Raw genomic sequence first — 23266 nt, 5'->3', positions numbered from 1 at the left:
CAGACTGTGCTCCGAATATGGGATTGTTTATTCTATGAAGGGTCGAAGATCATCTTCCGCGTGGCCTTAACGTTAATTAAGCAACACCAAGCTTTTATTCTGGAAGCCACGAATTTCCCTGACATTTGTGAAAAATTTAAGCAGATCACCAAAGGAACATTTGTAACAGAGTGTCACAGCTTCATGCAGGTAAAGTCGCTGCAGCTTGTAGTCATTACAAATTAAAACCAAGGCTGACTTAGAAATGTTTTGCTCACTTAAAAAGCTGGATACGGTTAGGAGAAGTGCATCCATGGGAATTGCCAAGAGGATGAAGAATGTTTTTACATAAGAAACACAACCCTTTTGAGGAATTTTTAAAATAAATTATTATCTAAATCCATATATAGCAATCCACTCACGTTATCTGTCATATGGGGGAAAACCCCTCTTTTTGCCTTTTTTTCCAGTTAAGGCAGGAAGTCTGACAAGAAACAACTTTAGTGCATTCTTTCAGTGAGCCAGGGATTGTGTTCTCGTGCTTTTTTTCAGATGAACTATAATAGAGTGTTGTAGAATAGACCCAAACTGAATTTTAAACTTGCCTTGATAAATCTTTATAGAATATAAAGCATTCTGTTGAGAACAACGAGGTAGCTCCTAGTTCTTATTTCCAGACAAAACCCCATCAAGTTGAAGCACTCAAGTCTTAATGATAATCTGCAAACCAGGAATAGTTCTTGTAATTTATTAATGCATTGGGTGCCAATTCTGTGTAGAAATTAGACTCAGAGCCTAACTCAGAAGATGGGAATGTAAAAAACATGAGCTGGAAATAAAAATAACAGGACCACATCTGTCGTAAATCACTTGTCCGGCTGCACTAGCGTAGTTTGCTAAGCGTGCTCAAAACTACATCGCAGTAGGTGACTTGTACCCCCAAAATCGAGTTTCATGCTTGTGTCAGAGCTCTGTCAGAATGTCGTTCATGTTATGTTACATTTTTGCTCATATAGAAGGAAAATAAGCTTAACTTACTAGCGTTAGTGAGTCAATTAAAGGAGCAAAAGAAAAATAAATCACAGGTACAGCTTTAATTTAGAAGGGAGATGTTTGAGAGGTTTTGCCGCTCCAAAAAAGGTTTAGGATAAGAGTTTCATTAAATATTAAGTGCTGTGAGAATACCAGTTCAGAGGCTGGTACGAACACTTGTCCTTGAACAACTTTCCCCCCACCCTCTTTAATTAAGTTTACATTTTACAGTAGCTGTTTTTAGAAAGTCAACTACATTTTCTTGCAATGAACCCAAATACCATTTTAACTGGACTGGTTAGTGTAGTGTGGGGGCTTTGAAGGCAAATAAACCATTTAGGTTAGGTTCTCACATAACTTTGAAACACATGCGTTTGAGTTTGGATTCGTTTGTTTGTTCTTGTTGTTTTTTAGCATGACAGATACTACTACCAGTAGAAGTGATGACAGTTGAGTATTTTATGCCTTCCTTTCCTTGTAAAACTTAGTATTTTTAAAGCAATGCCAGCTTCCTTACCAGAATGCTGATTGCATAATCTACTCTCCAGAATTTTGGTTACAACTGCAGAGAACTGAGGAGCCCACACACCTTAACTGCAGATTAACATGCATAAACTTGCAGCTTGCTTCATCGTTTTGTTGTCAGAAGTTTTAGATAAAATCGTGGAAACAAATGTATTGTTCTTGAGCAACAAGGCAAAGCAAAAAAAAAGCAAACAAATGTCTGATGGCAGCTGAAATGCCTAAAGTGCTTACATCCATGGGCATTACTACCCTGGAAAGCTGGGCAGAGAGGAAGAGCAAAAGTAGTAGAGTGAGCAAGACCTGTTTTTTTTTTTTTGCAGTAGGCACATATGTTCTGGAGCCTGAACAGCCCATGCCAGCACCACCTGTGGAATGAACTGATGCTTTGTAGCATTACCTAGGACGGCTTAATACGCTCTAAATACACCTGCCATCACCAACACACATGCTTCCTAAAATAATTGTAACCGGCCACTTAAATTCATTCAGACTAGCTTCTGTGTAACTGACAGCACTGAGTCAGGAGCTGCAGGCTTACCGTGCTCTTACAGCAGAATAGGTGAAGATGCTGCCCTGGCACAAGGAAGCCAAACAGCCACAGGTGTTTTCACAGTACAGATACCAAGGCAGAGATTTCACACTTCAGAGAATTCCAGCATGTTGTCCAAAGCCAGCATTTTAACTAATAATTTCCTCCTTCTGCCGACAGAAAATATTCACAGATCCTGGAAGCTTGTCGATGGCAACAATCAACAAACTCCGAGAGACTTGCAGAGAGAAGTTGCTTTCTCAGGGATGACAGTTCACCAGATTTAACCAGGTGGTCAGACAAAACAATTGACACATTCCTCTATTTGCACTGACTAAAGCACACTTCAAGCTTTCCATGAGTTAACTGACACTTGACCAATTTTTCCTGCCTTTCAAGTAAGTGTTGGTAACACTTTGTACTGTATGTCAGACTCAGTAACTGGAACTGGTGGTTGTATTAAGTGTTTGTTGTTTTTTTTTAAGGATTAAAGTATTTTGAGAGTAGAATGTGATCAGTGTCAGGACACTCCTTTATAAAAAAAACAACCACAGTCACCATCCTTGTATTTTCAGGGCATTTTGTAATGTTTAAAGGAAACAGGTGTATAAAGTTACATATCCTTCCTACTGTATTAACTGTGGCACCACTATCATTTGTACAAAATAAATTAATTTAACTTGTCAGAACCTGCTTCTTCAAGACAGTAAAGTATCTGCTTCTCTTTCCTGACTGCCATTAGTTGGCTAGAATACAAACATCTTCCTTTTATCTTGCTGCTTTACTTAACAAATATGGCAAAGTGCAGGGCAAGACAGCAATGAGGAAGGTGACCTTTTTCTTCACTAGCAGTTACTCTCCACAATATATAACAGCTCTTCAGGTAATAGCAGCAGGGAACATGTGCAAGTCCAGGCTACAGAAGGCAGCAGCAAAAATTCCTCTATAATCATTCTTCAATATTTTATATGCTTATTCAGGGGTTTTCTAGCTCTTGCACAGCAGGTAACAAGTAACTTAAATCTGGAAGTGGATTTCTCACTTTGTAATACAGGATGCTGAAAGATGCTGTACATCTCTGCTTGAGGCTGCACTACAGGTGCTGTACCCTCATGTGCCCGTGTCCCTAAAAATTTGGGGAGGAACCCTTGTGAAGACAGCCACGGGCAGACACACTGGGCAAGCCATCCGGCAGTGCCAAAGCTGGGCCTTCCCGCAGGTCTGAACACCCCGCCCCGGGCAGAAATAAGCAAAGCAGCAGCCCCGGCCCTGGCAGCTTTCTGTCCCGACAGAGCCCTCTCGTGGCCAAATCCTTTCCCTCTCCTTCTAGTACATCAGCACGTATTAGGAAACGTTAGTTTATTCACCGCTGGCAAAAATCCAGAGTTTCCAGGTACCTTCAAGGCAGCAGGACATATGGTCCAAAGCGAATGTGTGACAGGAACGCTGGTTTAAGTTCTCGTGGTCAGAAGAGCAGTGTTAATGCAACGTTTCAGCCCCTGCCCTGCGTTTCTGGTGCTGGGAGCACCAAAACATCCCTGCAGGAGGGACTCAGGGAAGCTTCAAACACAACACACACAGACCTCAGCAGGCATGTGTTTCCTACTCTGTGGTAAGAATCCAACACAGCCCTTATACTGAGTATAGCAGTAGCACTTTGAGAAAGCCGTGCTTAGCAGGGCAGACCAACATGCTGACATTTCTCAACAGGCAGCAATTTAATGGAAGAGAAATTCACCAGATCTCAGGTTACTGACACACAGAAGCTTTACCTGTTTCCAGGCACAAAGTCCACACACAGCTAAGCCTCACCTTCGTGAGAAAAAAACCCTTCAACAGGTTTTGTTTAACCTTATTGCACACTAAGGATTGTTTAAAGCTTCCTGAATAGAGTCAAACCAAATGGTCAAATGGTTTTGTAAGAGCGAGCGATCAGCAACACCAAGATATACAGAAAAAAAAGTGTCTTTATTAGCATTGTTACAGGCAATGCATACATAAGAACTGATCCTTATAGTGTACAACCCCCCAGCCAAGTTTAAAGCAAGAGAATCAGCAGATTGAGATCTATATTGTACACGTGTGCAGTAACAGGATCTCTCTGGACCTTCCAACAGAATAGACTGAAATCACTTTACAAAAAAACGTAAATAAAAATAACACTCATTTTAAAAAAGTACCAGCTCCTAACAAGCTGGCATAGCATCAAAAATATCAAACAGGGGAGTTGTCCAATCATAAAGAGTTCCTGTAAGGTTCGAGTATTGCGTCGTTCACACCCTGCATGTGCCAGGCATCGAGTTTAAAGCTTAGTAAAAAATACACACCTAAGAGACAAGGTGGGAGTTTAGATTTTAAATTTCATTTTTGTCAGTCGTTACTAATTTTTTTTTTTTAAAACGCATCACCAGTATAATTAACATCATCGCTGGATGGCAGCAGTACGAAGATCAAGCCTTTTCCCTTTGTTAAGAGTTCTGAAATGGAGTCAGTGTGAATTAGCAACAGCCTTCACTGGAATCTTTAGCTGACACGACCTTATGCCAAATCCAAAAAAGCACCCTTAAAAACTTTTAGCTTGTTTCTAAGTGGGTAAATATTTAAACTAGTTAGCAAAATTAAACACCAGGATTTTCAGAAGTTACCTTTGTGCATAGTTAAATGCTGCAAGATGATTTCACATTTAATAAAGCAGACTTCAAAGAAGAAGCAATTTGCAAGAAAAGATGTTCCCTTACAATATCGATCGTAGCTCAGGGGAGATGTGTGGGTTTTGTTTGTGTGGTTTTTTTCCCAGCCTCTTGCAATTGCTTTTCATCTACACTCGAGTTTAGTGCAAGTCATTAAATTGTTTGATATCCAGCATGGCTCCTCTTCCTGCCAATCAAATACGCAATCAAGACAATTAGAACAAGACCGGCAAGGGCAGCACCAACTATTATAGGGATCAGCATGTTATTTTCATCCAGTTGACATTCTTCCACTGAAGAGAGAGAGAAAAAATAAAAAATCCATGTTAGGCATGAGCACCCCAGCAGAAGGCTACATCTGCAACTTCAGTCTTCTGCTCTCAGCACATTGATAAAACTGGCTCAGGTTCACTTCTAGTTTAGTTTGCCAACAACCTGCTGAATCCACTCACTACGGTTGTTTGGGATAAAGTCTTATTAGTACTGAGATTTATAATAACTGTTTCCTTCTCAAGAGCTGTTGCTGCTATGCACAGGCTGAGCCATCATGAATATATCCACACCCCTCCGCCCCAGCCGGTTTGCTTTAACCACAGTCATAAAGGACAGTGATAACTAAGAGTCAGGAGAACATCCTAGAACTTTGTCCCTTCCATACAACCGTCTGCACACAGTTAGGAAGGAAAGCCAACGTTCTCCCTTAACTCTTCTCCAGACTGCAAGGAACAAGTCCTAGTTATTTCAAAGCTTTTTACATACTTCATGCACCAGCTTCAACTCAGACATCTTACCAGCCCCCACAGCATCTGTAGTAGGGCATGCACACACTAAGTATAGTACTCACAAACTGACATTTGGCTACAGAATATTATGCTTATATCGCAAATCTTTAGGCACCTCCCCGCAAAACCTCTTACCTGCCCCAAATTTGTCTCCATCAATCTTGAAAACCTGGATCTGAACATTAAATACATTGACAAGGGCTTTGTCTGTGACCTGCAGATTCTCCTCTGCACTGCACTTGTAGGAGTTCCCAACTGTAGCTCTCAGCTCACTCATGTTGTAATTCGCTTCCTCAAACTGTGGAACTGTGTAAAAGAAAGTCTTATTACAGAATCCTGAGAACAGGAGCTGTAAGCTCACAGAGTTTAAATTCGGTACATTCATCTCCAACATTTCTAACATGTTACTTACTGTGGGCAGCCCTTTATATTTATAGAAATAGTCACTGAAAGCAGACTAAAAAGTCCCTACCTTTTGCTTCAGAAGGCAGAGTCGTGCTTACATTCACACCTTGCAGGAAGAATTTTTCATTACTTGCGTTCTTTAAAAAAAACCAAACAAACAAGTAGTTGTCATTTAAGGTAATGACGTACAACATGAGGTCTTAACATTCACGTTCGATTCCGCACGCATTTTGAGAAATGTTTTCAAGGGACAGCCCAAGACTGGGATTAGCATCCAAAGGAAGAGCTGAGTTGCACTTTGGGAGATTAAGAGCTACAGAAGGTAGGCGCCTTAGGGAACATTATTTTAGGGGAGGGAAGAGGGGCAGAGAGAGGGGGGCTGTCATTTGATTAATCCTACAAGTATTAAAAGAAGCATGAAGCTCTGACAAGCACAGTGGATTCAGTCCTCAAGGGTGCACAGCTCTAACACAGCACTGGGGCAGGGCTGTGGGAAACAGGATTCCCAACAATCACCGGAGCCCACGAGACACACACACGTGGCCCTTAGGCTGTAAATTGAATATCAGTGAGGACTTAAATCCAGTTCCAGGCTTGTGTGATTAGATGAGATGCCCACTTGTCCATTTGGGCATGAAGCTTTAGAGAGTAGGCAATACACTCCTAAAACAAATTCCCATTCAAAAAATCCCAGATTTCTGTGTATACATATGTATGTGTGCGCATATACATGCGCATATTCTTTTCTCACAACAGTCAACAAGTATTAAACCCTCTAAGTCATAATATTAAAAATAAAGGTATTTACTCCCCTTCCTGTAACATTTTTTCTCTTGTACTTGCCCTGACTAGTTTTTCCCACAGGAAAAGTCCTGCAGACTCTGCAGGGTTTGTCTAGAGACTCTTACCAATGCAAAGAAGAAGATAATCCGTGTTTTTTCAAAAGTCAGGTTCAAGGAGGCAGACATATTATCGCATCGCCCAGAAGAAGTCGTATTAGGTGGTACGAAATTCAGCACATACAAACCCATCTATGAGAGAAGAGCCTCAGTTATGACATCTGAAGAGGGTGACACATCACCATACAGCCTGTCGACTTCGAGCTTGCTGCTTGTACTTGACCACCTACGGTGCTGTATTTGCCCACACGTTACAACCAGGTGGCTTGTTACAGGCTGGTGCAAGCTGCACCTGAGTTACCAGGCTGGCACAGAGAACAAAGGGCACCTGTGTGTGCCTAATGAAGCTTGCTGCAGCCCTAACTGGCTGCAGCCAGTAACCTGCTTTCTCCATGCTAGAATTCTTTGCTCCTAGCAGCATAAGGAAAAACATCAATAACCACCACTGGCAACCAGCTGTGAAATACTGCTTTGACAGAAGGGAGAAGCAATCAAGGGAACTGCCTGTCAGCATGGTCATACTTAGTTCAAAGGCTTTAGCTTTGCTCATGGTATGTGATTTTATATTGTCCTGTATCTGCAGAAGGCTGTGGGTTAAATGCTTGTGCCAAACAATCAACAGAAACCTTTCAGTAGCTCTTAGTTGATCCCCAGGTGACTTTGGAAAACCTACTGGCCACCTCCTCCCTGGTCACTAGACCAGAAACCAGCTGTTCCAGCAGCACCAGAAGGCCCTGCTACACAAGACAGCTTAGGGAATTCCATGCAGTTAAGGTGACTAAAACACAGTTGCCATCATAACCGGCTCCTGTTCAGCCACACACCTGTTATCAGTGCTCACCTTTTTACCTCTCAGTCACCATCATAAATAAATGCAACAGATCCCTGCACAGCCCCACACGCAGCATTCAGCGGCTTAATCCTATACAGATGCCCTCCTCCTCACACCGGATGCATTTATCACAGAGATCCAACTTTTACCTACACAAAAGCAGCCATAATTTGTTTGCCTGCACTTGTCCTCGCTACCTCAGATTAAACCACAGGATAGGAAAAAGCAGCTTTTGATCAAAGATCCTTATAACAAAGCTTTACTGAACACAGAGGTTTGCTGACCCTTGGTCATCATTTCCTACAGAGAGCCTTCGGCAGTCATAAAACAGAATTGTAGAATCATTAAGGTTGGAAAAGACCTCCAAGATCATCTAGTCCAGCCACCAACCCAGTACTGCCATGATTCTTTGGGATCGCTCCTCAGAGCTCTGCCTTCCTGGTTAACAGGTAACAGGTTTGTCTACAGGACTGGCAAGCTGGGATTTGCATCAACTGGAGTGTAGGAACCTGTGCCGGGGCTGGATCTAACATAAACCACGTAGCATTTTTGCTGTTAAAAGCAGCCACTAAATAGCTCTTAAGCATTAAAGTCAAATCCAAGCCTCTTCAGTGCTGGCTGGAAGTTAAGCGACAAACTCGTCCAGTTTTACAGCAATAATTTTTTTGTTCTAATAGTTAGGCTTTCATTCAGGTGCCTCAGGCTAAATTCCTGTATTTTAACAGTTTAAAAATCTCGGCATTTTGATAATAGGATACCCCCTACTGCTACCTTGATAATTTTTACTGCTTCTGTGGAATGGCCATATACACTTCCTGGATTTGACAGATGAATTTAGTACTCTTACTGAATGGAAAAATATTGAATGACAGTTCTCTTCAGTAGAAGAGAACTGTCTGAATCATCACTAGTCTGAGTTAAGTAATTCAAACAGAGGACAATCATGGCTGAACACTACAAAGAACTGGTGTGGGGGTTTTCTTCCAAGATAAAGTTAACATAATAATAATATTCTTCCCCAAAGAAGGAACCTAAAGGCTTTGAAGAAGATATAAAAAAAAAAATGTACCTTTTCATCTTTTTTCAGATAGGTGATATTAAGCTGCAACCCCATGTAGGCAAGTACACAGGTTCCATTTGGACCAGTCACATTGTATTTACCAACTGCAGGATTTGGGGGCGATGCAGTTGGTGCTGGACTAGTTGTTGGAACCTGGCTAGTAGTCTGTTTGGGAGTTGTAGGCACTACAGTAGTGGAGAACAGGTCTTCAGCACATTCTGTCTCTGGAGAGAAAGGAAAACAGTCATTACTAAAACTAAATGAAGCTGTGGGATCATCTACCTTTTTAATCCTTGAGGGAAAGACAATTTCAAGTAGCTTTTCCTAATAGAAGACTGCAAAAGCTGAGAGAAAAACAGTAAAACGCTACCTAAACTTCTTGCAAAGTTTGAGACACTTTTAAAATGTAGCATGTGAAAATGTCACCTCTGCAGTTATTTAGAGAATTTGATGGCAACTGCATCCATTTTCACTCATGTTTGTCCTTTCCCTTTGCCACTAAGTCAGGACAAACCAGATACTGCTGTGTGGACAGAGCCAGCATTCATGGCAAGGCTGAAAAAACTTCCCCTCAGACACTCTGGGTGCTCGTGTGCTAGAAGCAGAGGAACAGTTTTGCCCACTATTAAAAGTGGTCTCCTGGGAGGTGTGGTGCTCTCCTTGCCCTCTGTCCCTCAGTTACACCAACCAATGACCTTCTGTCCTTATTTTGGCAATACCCACAGTTAACATGAAAATACTACTGGCCCTCTCAAGCCCTCATGACAACATTGTGGCTCTTCTACCCTTAAGGACGGGATTCTAAGACACTGCTTCTGAGAGCAAGTGCTCTGCTACATCCTCTCACATCCCTCCTCCCTTCACTCCTGCATTAGCAGCCACCTGCTGCTGGAGGCACAAGGCTGAGTGAAGATATGTATGACTGCCTTTTCATCCAGTTCAGCAGCAACTTCCAAGGCAAAAGGCGGGAGGAAAGAACAGCAACTCTAATTTATTTGCCAGAGAACTCTGAAACGCCTGGCAGCAAGACCTTAACTTGATCTGGGACCCAAGGAGGTTCGTGCATTGAACGTCTAAGCCAAAGTCAAAAGGTCACAGCAAAGAGGTTACTATAGTAGAAGCTTCCATGTTCTGAGCCAAGATCATTCTCCACCTGTCAGGAGTAACAGCTTGCAACTTTGTAAGGATGACAGCAACTGCAGTCGATTCCAGCTCAAAGGCTCTACTTCCAAAACTTAATCCATATGTATCCTGCAGACACTAGGTATCTAATAAATCACCTCTGAACTTAAACAGCTACTTAACTTGAGATTATGGCTCAGAAATCACACCTTCTGCATGCTTTTCAATTTCTAGTCCATTACTGGGAAGTCAAAGAGCAGAGGGAAGGTGGAAGAATGGAGTAGTGACTGTATCTTTTGTATATCAATACTGGTCAGGGTCCCAAAATGTGATAATTTCTTAACAAATAAACCAAACAGCAGTGGTACTTGGTACGTCAATGGAGAAGTCCCCTCCATCTGCATGACCTCAACACATACAGCCTCTGACTCGAGTTGGCAGAGATGGAAACAACCAAATCACTTCAAGTGGAAGACTGTCCTGGGCGGAGTCCTGATTCAGTGTTTTTACTGAATTGAATTACAGCATAGCTCCTAGTAACTCTTCAAGACCAACATGGAAACGAGACAAATTCTTATGTCTTTTTCTGACAGTTACAGGAAAGCAGCTGACAAAACTACCAATGCAGATAAAACTAAAGCCTCCTTTTCTTCAGAGCTGCAGCTAACCACTTCCATAACCTCAGTCACTAACTTCTAGGAACACTGGCAGAAGTTACCGTGACTAGCAATGGGCAGGTGCACTGAATACTGGCTCTTCTTGCCTTCAGCTCACCTTGCCAGATCACCAGCAGATACATCCTCAAATGAAAGAGTTGAGGGGAAAAAAAAGTTAAGGGAGAATTACAGAGCTAGAGTTTATCAATAACTAGGTGTCTCAGGCCTACAAGAATGGTAAGGCACTGATCTGGAAGGAACAATGTGATTTGAGGAATCAAGAAGATTAAAAAAATAAAAAGGACAAAGTAAGAACTCTTTAACCATGTGAATTAAAAAAATATAGTTCATTGTGCAGTAGGAATGGAAAAAAATATCTGGGTACAGACCCAAGACAGTAATAAAAACTTAGAGCTGATGATAATTTAAAGAAAGAAACTGCATGGCAGTATGGATAACAAGAATGTGGAAACAAAAATCCCAGAAATATAAAAGCTTGAACTCAGACCAGTATCTATCCCAGAAAATGTCACGTTTTTCTGAGGATCAATAGTTTCGTCAAGACTTTGGAGAAGTAACCACAGCAAATTAAAGCATTTATACTAATCTGAAGAAGAGGAGTATAGGAACATAAATAAAGCAAATGTTGACGAACTTGTGTTGCATAAGGAACATCCTTCAGAAACAATGCAATTTTTAATTTTTTTAACCAAAGGACTATGTAAGAACAGATAACAGGTGATCTTAAAGGTATTACACAGCAGAGAGATTTTCTTGAAGTTTTGTAGAAGTTAAAAAACAGCTTCTCCCAATATCATGGCCTATGTTCAAGCCTGCTGGTAACTGATCACTTACCATACTTACCCAGTATGGTAACTGGATTGAGAAACCATATTTTAAAAATGAGCTAGTTCTGAAGGCTGGAATAAAAGAAATCAAATTGTTGGAGTTTTTTTAAATGACAAATGTAGGTCCACATCTTTGCTGCAAACTAATTCAGTGGAAAGACTGATCAAGAGAACGACACGCACTGAAATCTGAGCCAGTCATGTGAGGCAGCAGTAAAAGAAGTCAATGCCGGTACTGACTGCATGCGAGGTGCTTTTCAAAGACATGGGACAAGGCAGAGTGACTCCCATAGAAGGCACTTTTTCCATCTATCTGCCCCATGCCAGTGCTGACTACTCTAGGTTTTAAGATTAATTTCAACTTAACAGGTACCTAAATGAGATTAACAGCACAAGAAAAGTTCTACATTTCCCAGAGAGGATGAAGACTTCTTACTTGCTCCCAAAAGGCAAAGATTTATCACTCTTTGAGATGGCACAGGTGATCAGTTTACACGGCTCTTCACGTTCAAATAGTGTTGCCACAAAAGCAAAGGACATGAACGCACCATGAAGCAGCCCGCCTCCTAATCGCCACAGCAGTGAAATTCTGAAATGCTTTTCAATTCAAGCAATTAGGACAAAAAAAATGACTTTGCGATCGAGCTCGACAGAGAAAGAACATCACTGTTACAGCTTGCATAAAGCCTCATGTAGCAAGATATACATATCTGCTCCCTAGTGACCAGAGCTCTTACTGCCTGCCGTTATACCACTGATTTTCCCCAGAGTACGCAGTAACGAGTTCCAATTACTTTGGCAGAGCCGTAATATCTGGCAGTTACCAGATCCTTCTCAAACTAGGATTTTGGCCATGTGTCTAGTCAACCTACTGCAACACACACTGACACCCATAGATACTCATGGACAGATAGAATGTTCCCCAATACCTGCATCTTCTAGCCAGGGATGCTAGAAGGGATACCCTCACAGAGAAAACCTGAAACAGGTTCATTCACTTCAAGAGATACTATTATCAGAGCTTCAGATCCAGTCTGTATCTACCTAAATATGATTAAGACTGGACTTAAAAAGCAATAATCTATTACCGAAAATATTAGCTCACCAAGTACATTTTGTGCTACAAGATACCTACTGTTCACACTGAAAGTGCCGTTTGTGAGATAGGCTTCCAGAGTAACATTGCTAAAAGTAACGTTCACATTCTTCATGTTGATTTGCTTGGAGTTGATGCATTGGTATTTTGTGCCCATATGTGCCTGAATAATATTTTTATGTGATACTCTCTTCATGTCCCCTGTAAAAAGATCATATGTAAAAAGATTAGTATGTAACAGCATTTACAGAAAAAAAACACATCAGTTACATCTGGAAGGGTTACACAATGAGAACAGGAAGTTTTCTTTTTACCTGCAGTTGAATTATGGAATAAAGTTGCATCTGAAAGATTGTAGTAGAAAACTAGCTCCTCAACTTGGTATGTGTCTGCAGATTCTGAGAAATTCAGGCTTAATGAATGTCCTGCTCCAAAACCCAGTACCAGAACTGGGTGAGATGTGTTACCTTTACCACATGAGCTCTGTGGCTCCACTGTAGCATTTTGTGGAAGGAAAAAGTGTGCAAACTGTAGAAAACAAAGCACATGTAAATAGGATGATCTTTTCCCACTGCTTTTAAAATATCTTAAGAAACTGTTATAATACATCTGACATTCAAATATGGTATAAGATGTCTAATTATATGCCTGTATACAGCAAGTAGCATGTTACTGGCACTTGAACTTCTAAGAGTATTGCTCTCCGAAATCTGAAGACAATATAGTATGTACAGCACCTCTTAGACTTCCCTCTCCAAACCAGCACTATAAATTTGCAGATACTTCTGCACTAGATGAAGCAAATCTGGCCAACCCTGGTCATGTGAAAAATGGGAGAATTTAAGTTTTGCTTCTTGCAGTACAACAGAGCAAGAACAAAAGCAAATGGTACAGCCTACATAGTTTGGCTAGAATACTTCGTTACATATTGAGTAGTACCTGAAGACCAATACAATATTTAATGGAAAATTTTGAGCTTACTGCTTAAAAGAAGAAACTGCTGAAAGCTCGTTATGAAAACAGTCACCTCTGAATTCAAACTTGCATACCAGTATCAGCAGGACTTCAGATCATCAGCACTGCTGAAAAAGTGGACCATGACTGCAATATAACTCACAGCTCCAATCATACCTAGGAAGTGCACCCCGGCAAAGCAGTAGGGTTTTGTTTTAATCTCACATTACATTGGTGACTAAGAAAAAAAAAAATCAACTTCAGTGTGAGTGCATCAAAACATGTGACTACAATGAGATTATAAATAACCCACAGCTGAGTGGTAAAGATACCAAAAATGTAAACTGAAAATCAGAGTATTTGTGAAAAAAAATTCTTGATTTCCCATTAACAGGCTTTCACTGTGAATACGGAACAACTTGTGTGTGCTGCCCTAGTCTGTAGAAACACTAAAAGCTAGAAATTTACTCAGTAAAGATCACAGATTTCAGGGAAGTTGAAAAGCCAGGTGCCAACAACCACTTCAGATTTAGTCCACGTAAGCATGACCAAGTTCACCAAAGACATCTGGGAGCATTTTTCCCCTTTTTTTCCCATTACAGTTCTAATGAAAGTAGTTTTAGCCACCAACAGAACTAACATGGAATTTCAGTCACAAAAGTGATTTCGCACACGTACTGTTTGTGGTGGTTTCAGGCAGCCTTAACTCTGTTTAATTAGAAGAAGCATCAGCAATAAAAAAAGTTGATGCAACATGACTGCGAGGAGGGAAAACCTTCACTGACCGAGATTTTCATGCTTAAATATTTGTTCAAAGTTTAAATACTGTGCACATGCAGGAACACCACACATTTCATAAACACAAGTTAGAGACACAATAAGTGAGGTACTCACCTCTTTTTGCCCACTGCTTTTGTATTCCACTGAGAAGGCTACCGTCAGATCAGCGATTAGGCAGACCTTACCACTTCCATCTTTCACCTCAAATGGAGAGGAAGCCTGTAAAAAGCCTGTTAAGAATGACAAGAGGTTAACTTGATGTCACGCAAGGTTTCATTTTTGATTCCAAAGAGACGAATACGTACAACCACGCATTTTAGGAGTACATTCCAAACAGCAGCCAAGTCGACGTAGAATATTTGATCCTGTGTGCCTACAGCGCTCGGCCTTCCCCCCGCAGCCTTCATTCCCGCTGTACCAGGCCACTCAGCTGTACGTGCACTGAATGCAGCATTTAGAAAGCTTGGATTGACTGCAGATGTTTTGGAGGGGCTGCCAAAACTAACATGATGGAGCGTGCCACCCTTGCCAGGAGAACCTCTCTTTAATGTCATCATGTTCTCTGCACTTGAGAGGAGGATGGGGCCGAGACCTTGACGCAGACGGAGGTTCTGTTTTCCTGACCGGTTCAATCTCAGGCTGACCTGCTGACAAAAGCCTGGCTTTTGCCTGACCCGCTCCCCTCCGGTCTCCACGCTCGCACCACTAGCACATGTGACCACACTAGTGCTGCCTTCACAGGGTAAGAACACGCGGGCGAGAGGAGCACAGGATCACCCTTTGTGATAGCTGTTCGCTGCCGGCGAAGCTTCACCGAGGGGATGTGTGGCAGCACGCTGGATACAGCCAGAGAGCTGTTATCTCCTACTGGGCGGTGCTCCTGTATCTGAAATCAGGCGTTCCGAGATCTTTATTGTAGAGCTTTTTATATGTCTGATTCTCAGTTTGTCACCACACACACATACACATCTGAAGCAAACCTTACTGTAAAAAGCCTGCACCATTCTCATGCTCATGCTTTATCATCTTGCATTTGCAACAACTTCAGTCTTGCAGAAAACCCGATAAAAAAAGGCAGCTGCAAGACATAAACCACTATCTCAAGCAAATAAGCTTTAAAGAGTCAAACACACTAATCCATTCAACTGCTGATACAGCAAAAAGATACAGCTGAGGGATTATCCATTAGCTAGCTTCCCTCCCCAACAAGTTTTTAGAAAGCAAATCCCAATTTTAAAACTTTTCCCCATAAAACTGTGGCACATGCAATTGTATTAAGACACTTCTTAGGAAAAACTGGACTTTTGCCAGCTGGACTTCAGTAGAAGGCCAGTCCGTTGTAGGAACACAATTGTTGGAACCGATTTCTCTGGCACTCAGTAAGTATTTTCCCTTGTGCTTTCTCCTTAGCAACAATATATCCTCCCCCAGCACCAAAGGGCGACAAAACTTAGGGTGGAACTCATGCACTTTACCCAGCTGTTCAAAGATTCTAGACTTGAAACCAGAGATGGAGAGAAGAAAGAAGTTGCTTAAGAATGGATAGTATAGAAAACTGATATTTCAAAGCAGAACTGTCCTACCTTTGCCTTTACAGCCAGCTCAACACTCATTAAGAAACATATACTCACAAAGAAAACACTATTTATTGTAGCTGAGAACAGTACTAGGAAGAGTCAATGCTCCTCCACATGGAAGATTCAATTTGCAAAGTTTTCTTTGATATGAATTTACATCTGAAACTTGTTTACATTTTACCTAAGCACTTGTTTTCTCAAGAGCAAGCTACTTGCACTTTCTTGAAGATTTCTAGCAGAGGGTAGAAAACAACATAGATGTAAAGAATAAGAGTCCACGGCCACTTGAACCAACACTACCAACTGAAAACTTCCTATAATGAAAACCTGTGTGCATGCTGACTCCCTTGTCTGATAGCTATTAAAATCTCAGCAATTTTAGAGCTAGAAGTAAACAAGCAATAGGCAGTAAAAGAAGAAAAAAAAGCTTAGAAAAAATGCAGAGGAAAGAAGAGACTAAAAAAAAATTAAGAAAAACGTTGCTGACCTAAAGGAAAATCTGAGAGACTTGTCCATTATAGATGATTCAGAGAACAACAGAAGACAACGTAAAGGTAGCAGAAAGCAACAAATGGAAGACAGACTCTGGGTATGAAGAGCTGACAAATCACCCTCAACTAGTTCAAGCAACCGAGAATAAAGGGCACAAAGAAAGAGTAAAAAAAAAATACCACCTGCATAACTACTAGGCTTTTGCAAGGTTAAGTTCACATCACGATAGGAATCCCAATTCCATTAGTGCGGAACAAATGCTATAAAATGCCGTTTCTTCTTCAAAAACATTCAGCAGCTGCCAGATCTGCAGTGTCAGTGATGACACAGGCGCATCCAGCACAAGACACTGAGCTGTCGATGAAGTGGTGAGAGGGCAGCTTCGCTGTGAGTAAGCTGACGTGCAGCAGCCTGGCGATCAGAGAGCACCGCGCTGCTGCAGCATCGCCTGCTCCCATGGTCTTGGAGAAATGCAGATGAAAACCGAGTGAAACGTAAGGTGCACAAGGGCAAAGAGAAATTACCCCCAAAATAGAAAAGAGCGAATCAAGACACTGAAGGAAAGAAGGTCCTGCCTACTCTTTGCTGTAGCCAGTTTGAGGCAGAGGAAGAGCTCGTTGGATTTCACAGTAAAGTAGCTGCTGAGTTTGTGAAGACAGTTTCAGTGTTGACTAGTGATTAATGCATGAATCATCACCAGCCCACAAATAGTAAGAGTCTACAATCAAAATGTCAAGAACACAGAAAAGCAAAACTATGTTGAATCAATCTGTCCTGGGAATATTTCTAAGTTATATAAAAGTATTGCTCCATTTTATTATGTTGTATCTACAAGTTGAGAATATTGCTTGTACTTCTCATAACAACATTCATTGCTATTTAACACAAAAACTGATAAAACATCCAGCTCTTAATAAACTGCAGCACCCTCTTTGACAACTATCTTTGCTAGAGCAAGTGCAGTACTGCAGACCTACACAGCTGAAGAGTTCCTAGACTTTTCAACTGCAAAAAGTTAAGTTTTGTGAAGTTCATTATTCACTTGGCTGGAAATACTATGTTATGGATATCTACTAGATGAATCATCAAAAATGTACTAGCATCAAAGAAATTTCACTTAGTGCAGATGCTTCCTTTGTATTCCAAAAGGTTCTGAAAAAAGGCTGCTTACATAGTTATTCTAGCTGCGTATTTTCAATTGCAAGTCATAAGATAATCTCTGCCTTTATACCTCATTTCCGAAATTATGGTCTCGTGCATGGAGAGACTGAAGGTAAAATGATTGAAGCAAGAGCTAGATATGTGATTTGAACTAAATCCAGCATCCTTCCTTATCTAACATACCTACATCAAAAAAACAAGCAGAGCATATTAAAACTATGAGATACAAAATGCAAGTCAAACAAAACTAATACTTCCTTGCTTATATAACCATTTATCTTAAAGAAATCTACCTCAAAAAGTTAGTTTGTTTTAAACTGAAAACTACAAAGCTAACAAAGCAACCTTGCACATTTGAACAATTTAAATCTTTTTAACAAGGCTCTTAGAATGGCTGGAATCCCCATCTCTTAACCAGGCAAAGATGCTTTCAGGTTTCAACCTTTTTATAACTGAAATCCTGTTAGCCAAGCACAGCTACCCTTGGGTTACTCTCCAACATAATGGTAACCTACTAAGGGAAAAAGATGAATGGTTGTTGTGCTCTAGAAGAGTCAGCATATATTAGTGGCAATTGTTTACACTGTCTGCTTGCAAAAAGGGCTTCAGTTACTGTACTTAATGATTTACTTTGTTTCCATTTTTTTTTTACTAGAAACATGGAGCATTGACAATAAGGACCTCAAACACAAAAGCTACTTTTATATAATCCAGGGTTTGTCACTATTATCATGTCTCCTGTATAAGTAAAAACCTCTTGAGTATTTTTCTTTCTCCCTCTTGGAAGGAAGGACAGGCAAGCCATCCAAACCCACCTGGACACGTATTCCACATCATCAGCAGTTAAAGCAATACAGGTAATCTAGTGGGCAGGACCCACTGCAGTTACAATGAGTGACTATGGCAATTAGGGAGGAAAACCAAGGCTGCAGCACAGCCCAGCTGACAACTGCTCCCCGACAAGCGCCATGACAGCGGCGCAGGGTTATCACACCCACAAAGACTCTCAGCAGCTAAAGTCTGCCCTGTAATTCCTGCGTGGCAGCACGCTGAAGGGGTGTTTGCTGACTGGTGTCGGCACTACACAATCGTTCTGTACCTAAGCTACAGCACTGCTGGGCTGTCTGACACCTCTGCCCAGATGTTCCTGGGGTATAACACAGACAAGTAGGTAAGAAATGCTGGTTCTTAGCTAAGGAAGGTCTGTTTTCTACCGCACATGTAAACGGAGGTGCCCAGTAATTTACTCACTCCAATGGTTCAGAAAGATCCTGTCATCTCAGTGCCATTTTGTGAACAAATTGGTGACTTCAGTCACCACTTCAGACTCCTAAATCTATGTCAGAGAATGGAAAAATCCCTGAGGAGTTTACAGTCTCCTCGAATCACTTGTCTTCTAATGTAAGCACCACTCCCAGAGGGATAGGGATACCTGGTACAAGTCCTTGCACAGAAGAATGAGGCAAGATCGCCTACTTAGGACCCAGGGTCTATACCATCTTGGACTAGTAAAGAAAAAACAAGAATTTAAATTATTTTTGAAAGATCACACTATTTACTAACTCTAACATTTCTGAGAAACAGCTGAAAGCAGGAACATCCCTTGACAGGCTTGACATATGAACAACTTTGCATGAGATAAGATAGTCTTTATAAAATTGAGTTATACTTGCCTGTCACCAAAGGACTCAGAATTCTGACTGAACGCTGGCTACCTGGAAAGCACAGCAGGAAAAGACAAAGCTGGATTTGCTTCAATTGCTGTTGGACACACTTGAATATAGTGGTGGAAAGAAAACAGAACTTAAGGGAGAAGAGAACCAGCTGTGCTTGCACAGGTACATCACCTGATTACATCAAGTTCCTGATCCAGCCCTAGAAGACACACCTTTGCCAGCTAAGAGAGACAAATCCCTGCAGTCTCAGATTAGGTTGTTGACATTGTTGATTTCTGTTAAGGTAGGAAACAATTTGTTACCCAAGTCCAGTTTGCAGATGAATAACCTGTCTCCATAAACGAAATTATAAAAGTACAAAAGCATTATAAAGGAAAGGCTATTTAGCAGCTGTGCACTTGCCATTTGGCAAGAGAATGACACAACTGCATTGAGTTTAGTCACATGAAGCTGCTTTATGGCTTCCTATCTACAGGAAGGAAGTCTTGGGATAGCTCTACAGCAGCTGATGACCCAAGTCCACCACCAGGAGGTCTGAACTCCTGTAGCTAGACCGTTTTCAGTGTTTACACAAGGCCATTTTGCACTTGCCCTGATTAATGCTGCTGTACCCCGCTAACACGTCATCATGCTGTATCCAACTAACACATCATTCGAGGTAGCTGGCAGCCTCAGTGTTTTGGAGGAAGGAGCACTCTGTTCACAATTAAAAGATAAAGCCTCCCCAGAGGAGAGGATATCACGGAAAAAAAAAAAGATAATAAACCAACTGCCTGAGTAAAACTGCTTTCCTAGTCCTATCGAGGAGAGAGTAAATCTCCCCCATCACGGAAAGTAAAAGCATACTGACGTTCCCACATTCCACAGACTGAATCCTGCCTTGTTAAGAAATCAGAAACCACTGAAGGTTAATACAAGAAAGCTAAACGCATTAAGTGTGGACTACTGTGCTCAAGCCTGAACACTGGTGAGGGTACAGCTAGACGAGTGCCCACTGCACGGAGCTGAACCACACCTGAACCTCTGTACTCTACTACCACGGTGCTACTGGCACTCGCACACATTGAATTACAGCTGAAAAAGCAGTACTGACAGTCAGTGGTGCTCTCAAAGGCCAAAGAAGGCTTAAGAAGCTGTTACCCAGAGACAGAAAGGGACATTAGTCCATCTTGAAGCCAGATGCACAAAATACACAGAAGCCTGATTTACTGAAACATAAAGCACACTTTAAAATATGTAGTTCAAAATTAAGACAATGCAATCCACTGTTCAAATAGCTATTGTAACTGCTGCCATCCATATCCAAAGGGGTCTCCTGCCAAACCTAAGAGAATAAATACCAAGAAATCCATTATGCCACCAAGGTTTCTCAAGGAATTTTCCAACTCATCATATCTGACTTGAAAGAAGAGACAAACTGTTGCAGTTCAGCTGCAACAAGCAAAGGTGTGGCATTCCGCCTTAGAGCCAGAAATAAGTTATCTTTAGCTGGAAAGGCTTAACAGAGATAACAGTAGTTAACTTCAAGAAAATATCCCTCTTTTCTTTGAGTAGACAATTCTTCAGTTTATCGTCTGCTACTGATTATAAAATATCCTATTCACTACAAAACAATCTAAAAGCAGGTTAAACCAAAAATGAAGCTTTTCAGTCAGCCTGAAGAGGAACCTAGGGAGCATCTCTGAAAAGCAGCATGTCAGGGAGGCTGCAGTGTTTTTACTCAGCAAGCAAGGAGTTACAAGTCCGAAAAGCTGCTGAAGCCAAAGCTGAGCAACCTGTGCCAGGCTTGGGACCAGCACACAAATTCAGACCCTTAGAGACTGTGTCAACACACTTGAAGTAGTCAAGCAAACTCTATATTAAGAACAGCATTTGGTAAAACAATGGTTCAGAAGTCACGCAACATAGAAGTAGTTACATTTTGTGAAAAAAAACATACACTCACTCTCAGTTTCATACAGCTAGCAATGCCAAAAATGAGGAAAACAATACAGCACCAAATTACTCACTGGCTGGAATTTATTGTCTAAGATTCTGTCAATTATCCCTACACTAGCAGCAAGGTTTGAAGTTCCCCTTTGGTCTAGAGTTGTGCAATAGAAACACGTGGATTATGTGTCAGTAACCCTGAAATGGCATCATGCTACCTTGTCAGATTCATTTCTCCTTCCCCAACCCTCAGACACTTCATTATTTACTTTCTAATACTGAATCCATGTTTAACTCTAGGCTTAGATTTTCAGTTGGTTGAGCATGGTGCTGATAACACCAAGGTCGCGGGTTCGATCCCTGTTCGGTCCCCACGTGTTGCCTGATCTAGCAGAGAGGCGTCCCTGCCCACGACAGGGAGGTTGGATTAAATGATCTCTAAGGTCCCTTCCAGTCTAGGCCGTTCTATGAGTCTATGAAATGCTTTCTCTGATGTGTTTGTGTTTCAGTAAGGAAAGAAACTACACATGCCCTAGGACTCAAAGAGCACAAGCAGCTCCATCAGGCTTGGCACAAAAGCCAACATACTGTGCTCAACAACCGACAAGCACCATCTTCCTCCACATTTCAAAAACTCAAAGCTAAGTTTGAAGGGAGGTATTTCATTTCCCATAGCCCCCTTTTTCTGTATCTATCACTGTACTACCTACATCCTTTTTTTCATTCCATATGCACATTTGGTATTTGTGAGGAAATTCATCACAAAATACTTAAAGCTGACACATGAAATATTCAGCTTAGTGCTTACCACTCAATGTGAATGGGAAACTAAAACAGTGAGATGTGGTGAGGTATTTTGGAGGGAAAAAAAATGTTCTATTGTCCCAAAGTCAAGGCATTGCCAAACAAGCTTTCACATCTGACCCACCCATGCTAATCCCCTTAGCCTCCTGTGATCATTACCTTATCCTCATGAGCATTCACTCAGATGACTAACAGGCTGCAAACAAGCTAAAGATTTCTAAAGAATTCAGCTCATATCTTCTCATTATCTCTTATTTTTCTCCTCTCACTGTTGACCAAGCCCCATGCTCTGGCAGAAGACGGTGGAGGCTATCTCCAAGAAGGGGCCTCAATTTGCACCACAAAGTTTTTTCCTGAGGTTGTAGGATAACGTTACATAGAAGCACCCAGCTACTAGACACTGGCACAAAGCCCCGACTGTCAGTAGTTACTCTGTAGTAAAAGAAACTAGTCTGTTGCCTCAACTGCAGAAACCTAACACATTTTACACGCCAGAAAGTGACAAAGCTAATGCACTGAATTATGTTTGCAACTGCTAATTAATAGGAGAAGACTACTACAGTCACAGAAAATATTATCTGTGGTATCACTTAAAAACTACAAAGGCTGATTGGAGGGCTAACAAAAGCAATTCTTCATTTAAGCCACAATTATATTAAACGAGCTCTACAGAGTTCCCACTACAACACCAGTTTACACACAGAATGTCAGGGGTTGGAAGGGACCTCAAAAGATCATCTAGTCCACCCCCCCTGCCAGAGCAGGATCACCTACAGTAGGTCACACAGGAACACATCCAGTGACACTTAAACTGCCAATTCTAAAAGCCAAGTCTGATAGCAGTGTGATCACTGTGCTTGCTAGAGTCACTGTGCTCTCTAGAATGGCTCACAACAGCTGGATATTTGAAGTGCTCAGTGCCCCCTGTGAGGGACATCTTTCAGCCTCAGTGAAACTGAAGCACTGTTAACAGTAATAAAGATATTTACTATCAGAGAAAAGTTAAAAGAGTTTCAACGGCCCTCCTAATCTCCAAAATTAAGCCAGATAACTGTTCTCAACTGCTGCTTTATTCAGGAAATATTAGTTAGCTGCTGAAGAAGTTTCCTTTGCTGCCAAAGCCACATTTCAGAAACTCGATATAGTGTCGCGTGATGTGGCTTTCCAGACAAGAAACCTAAAACAAGGTAGCTGTCAGTAAGCAAGCTAGACACACTTCCCCAAGAAGCAGTCTCGCTGCACCAACAAACCTCACCGATGGACTAAAATCTCTTTATTCTAGCGGCATTTCAGAAGACACCGCAGGATGAAAGCCACTAAGTAAGGGAACACGACATGCCCTGTAGAACAGAGCTACCTCCTAGCAATGACATCAGTAGATCCAGCGTTTCCATGCCGCCCGAGAGGTAAAGGCGTGTTTTCAGGAGCGTTCCCGGGC

The 23266-nt window shown here is 41.5% G+C and overlaps 1 protein-coding gene across 1 annotated transcript; it reads right to left on the bottom strand.

The window, feature by feature from the left end:
• Positions 1-4012: 4012 nt before the first annotated feature.
• On the bottom strand, positions 4013-15075 carry LAMP1 (lysosomal-associated membrane protein 1; the record flags this gene model as incomplete). The annotated part of the gene is made up of 9 exons (XM_009873736.1): positions 4013-5048; positions 5673-5843; positions 6010-6079; positions 6851-6973; positions 8743-8957; positions 12495-12656; positions 12770-12983; positions 14304-14419; positions 14859-15075. Coding segments are annotated over 9 exons (1428 nt in total), but the record flags the coding sequence as incomplete, so codon positions are not given.
• Between the last annotated feature and the right edge of the window lie 8191 nt (positions 15076-23266).

This window comes from Apaloderma vittatum, unplaced genomic scaffold (genome assembly GCF_000703405.1).
Source record: "Apaloderma vittatum isolate BGI_N311 unplaced genomic scaffold, ASM70340v1 scaffold3727, whole genome shotgun sequence".
In the NCBI taxonomy this organism is placed as follows: Eukaryota; Metazoa; Chordata; class Aves; order Trogoniformes; family Trogonidae; genus Apaloderma; species Apaloderma vittatum.
This window is presented reverse-complemented; position numbering and strand designations above follow the sequence as displayed.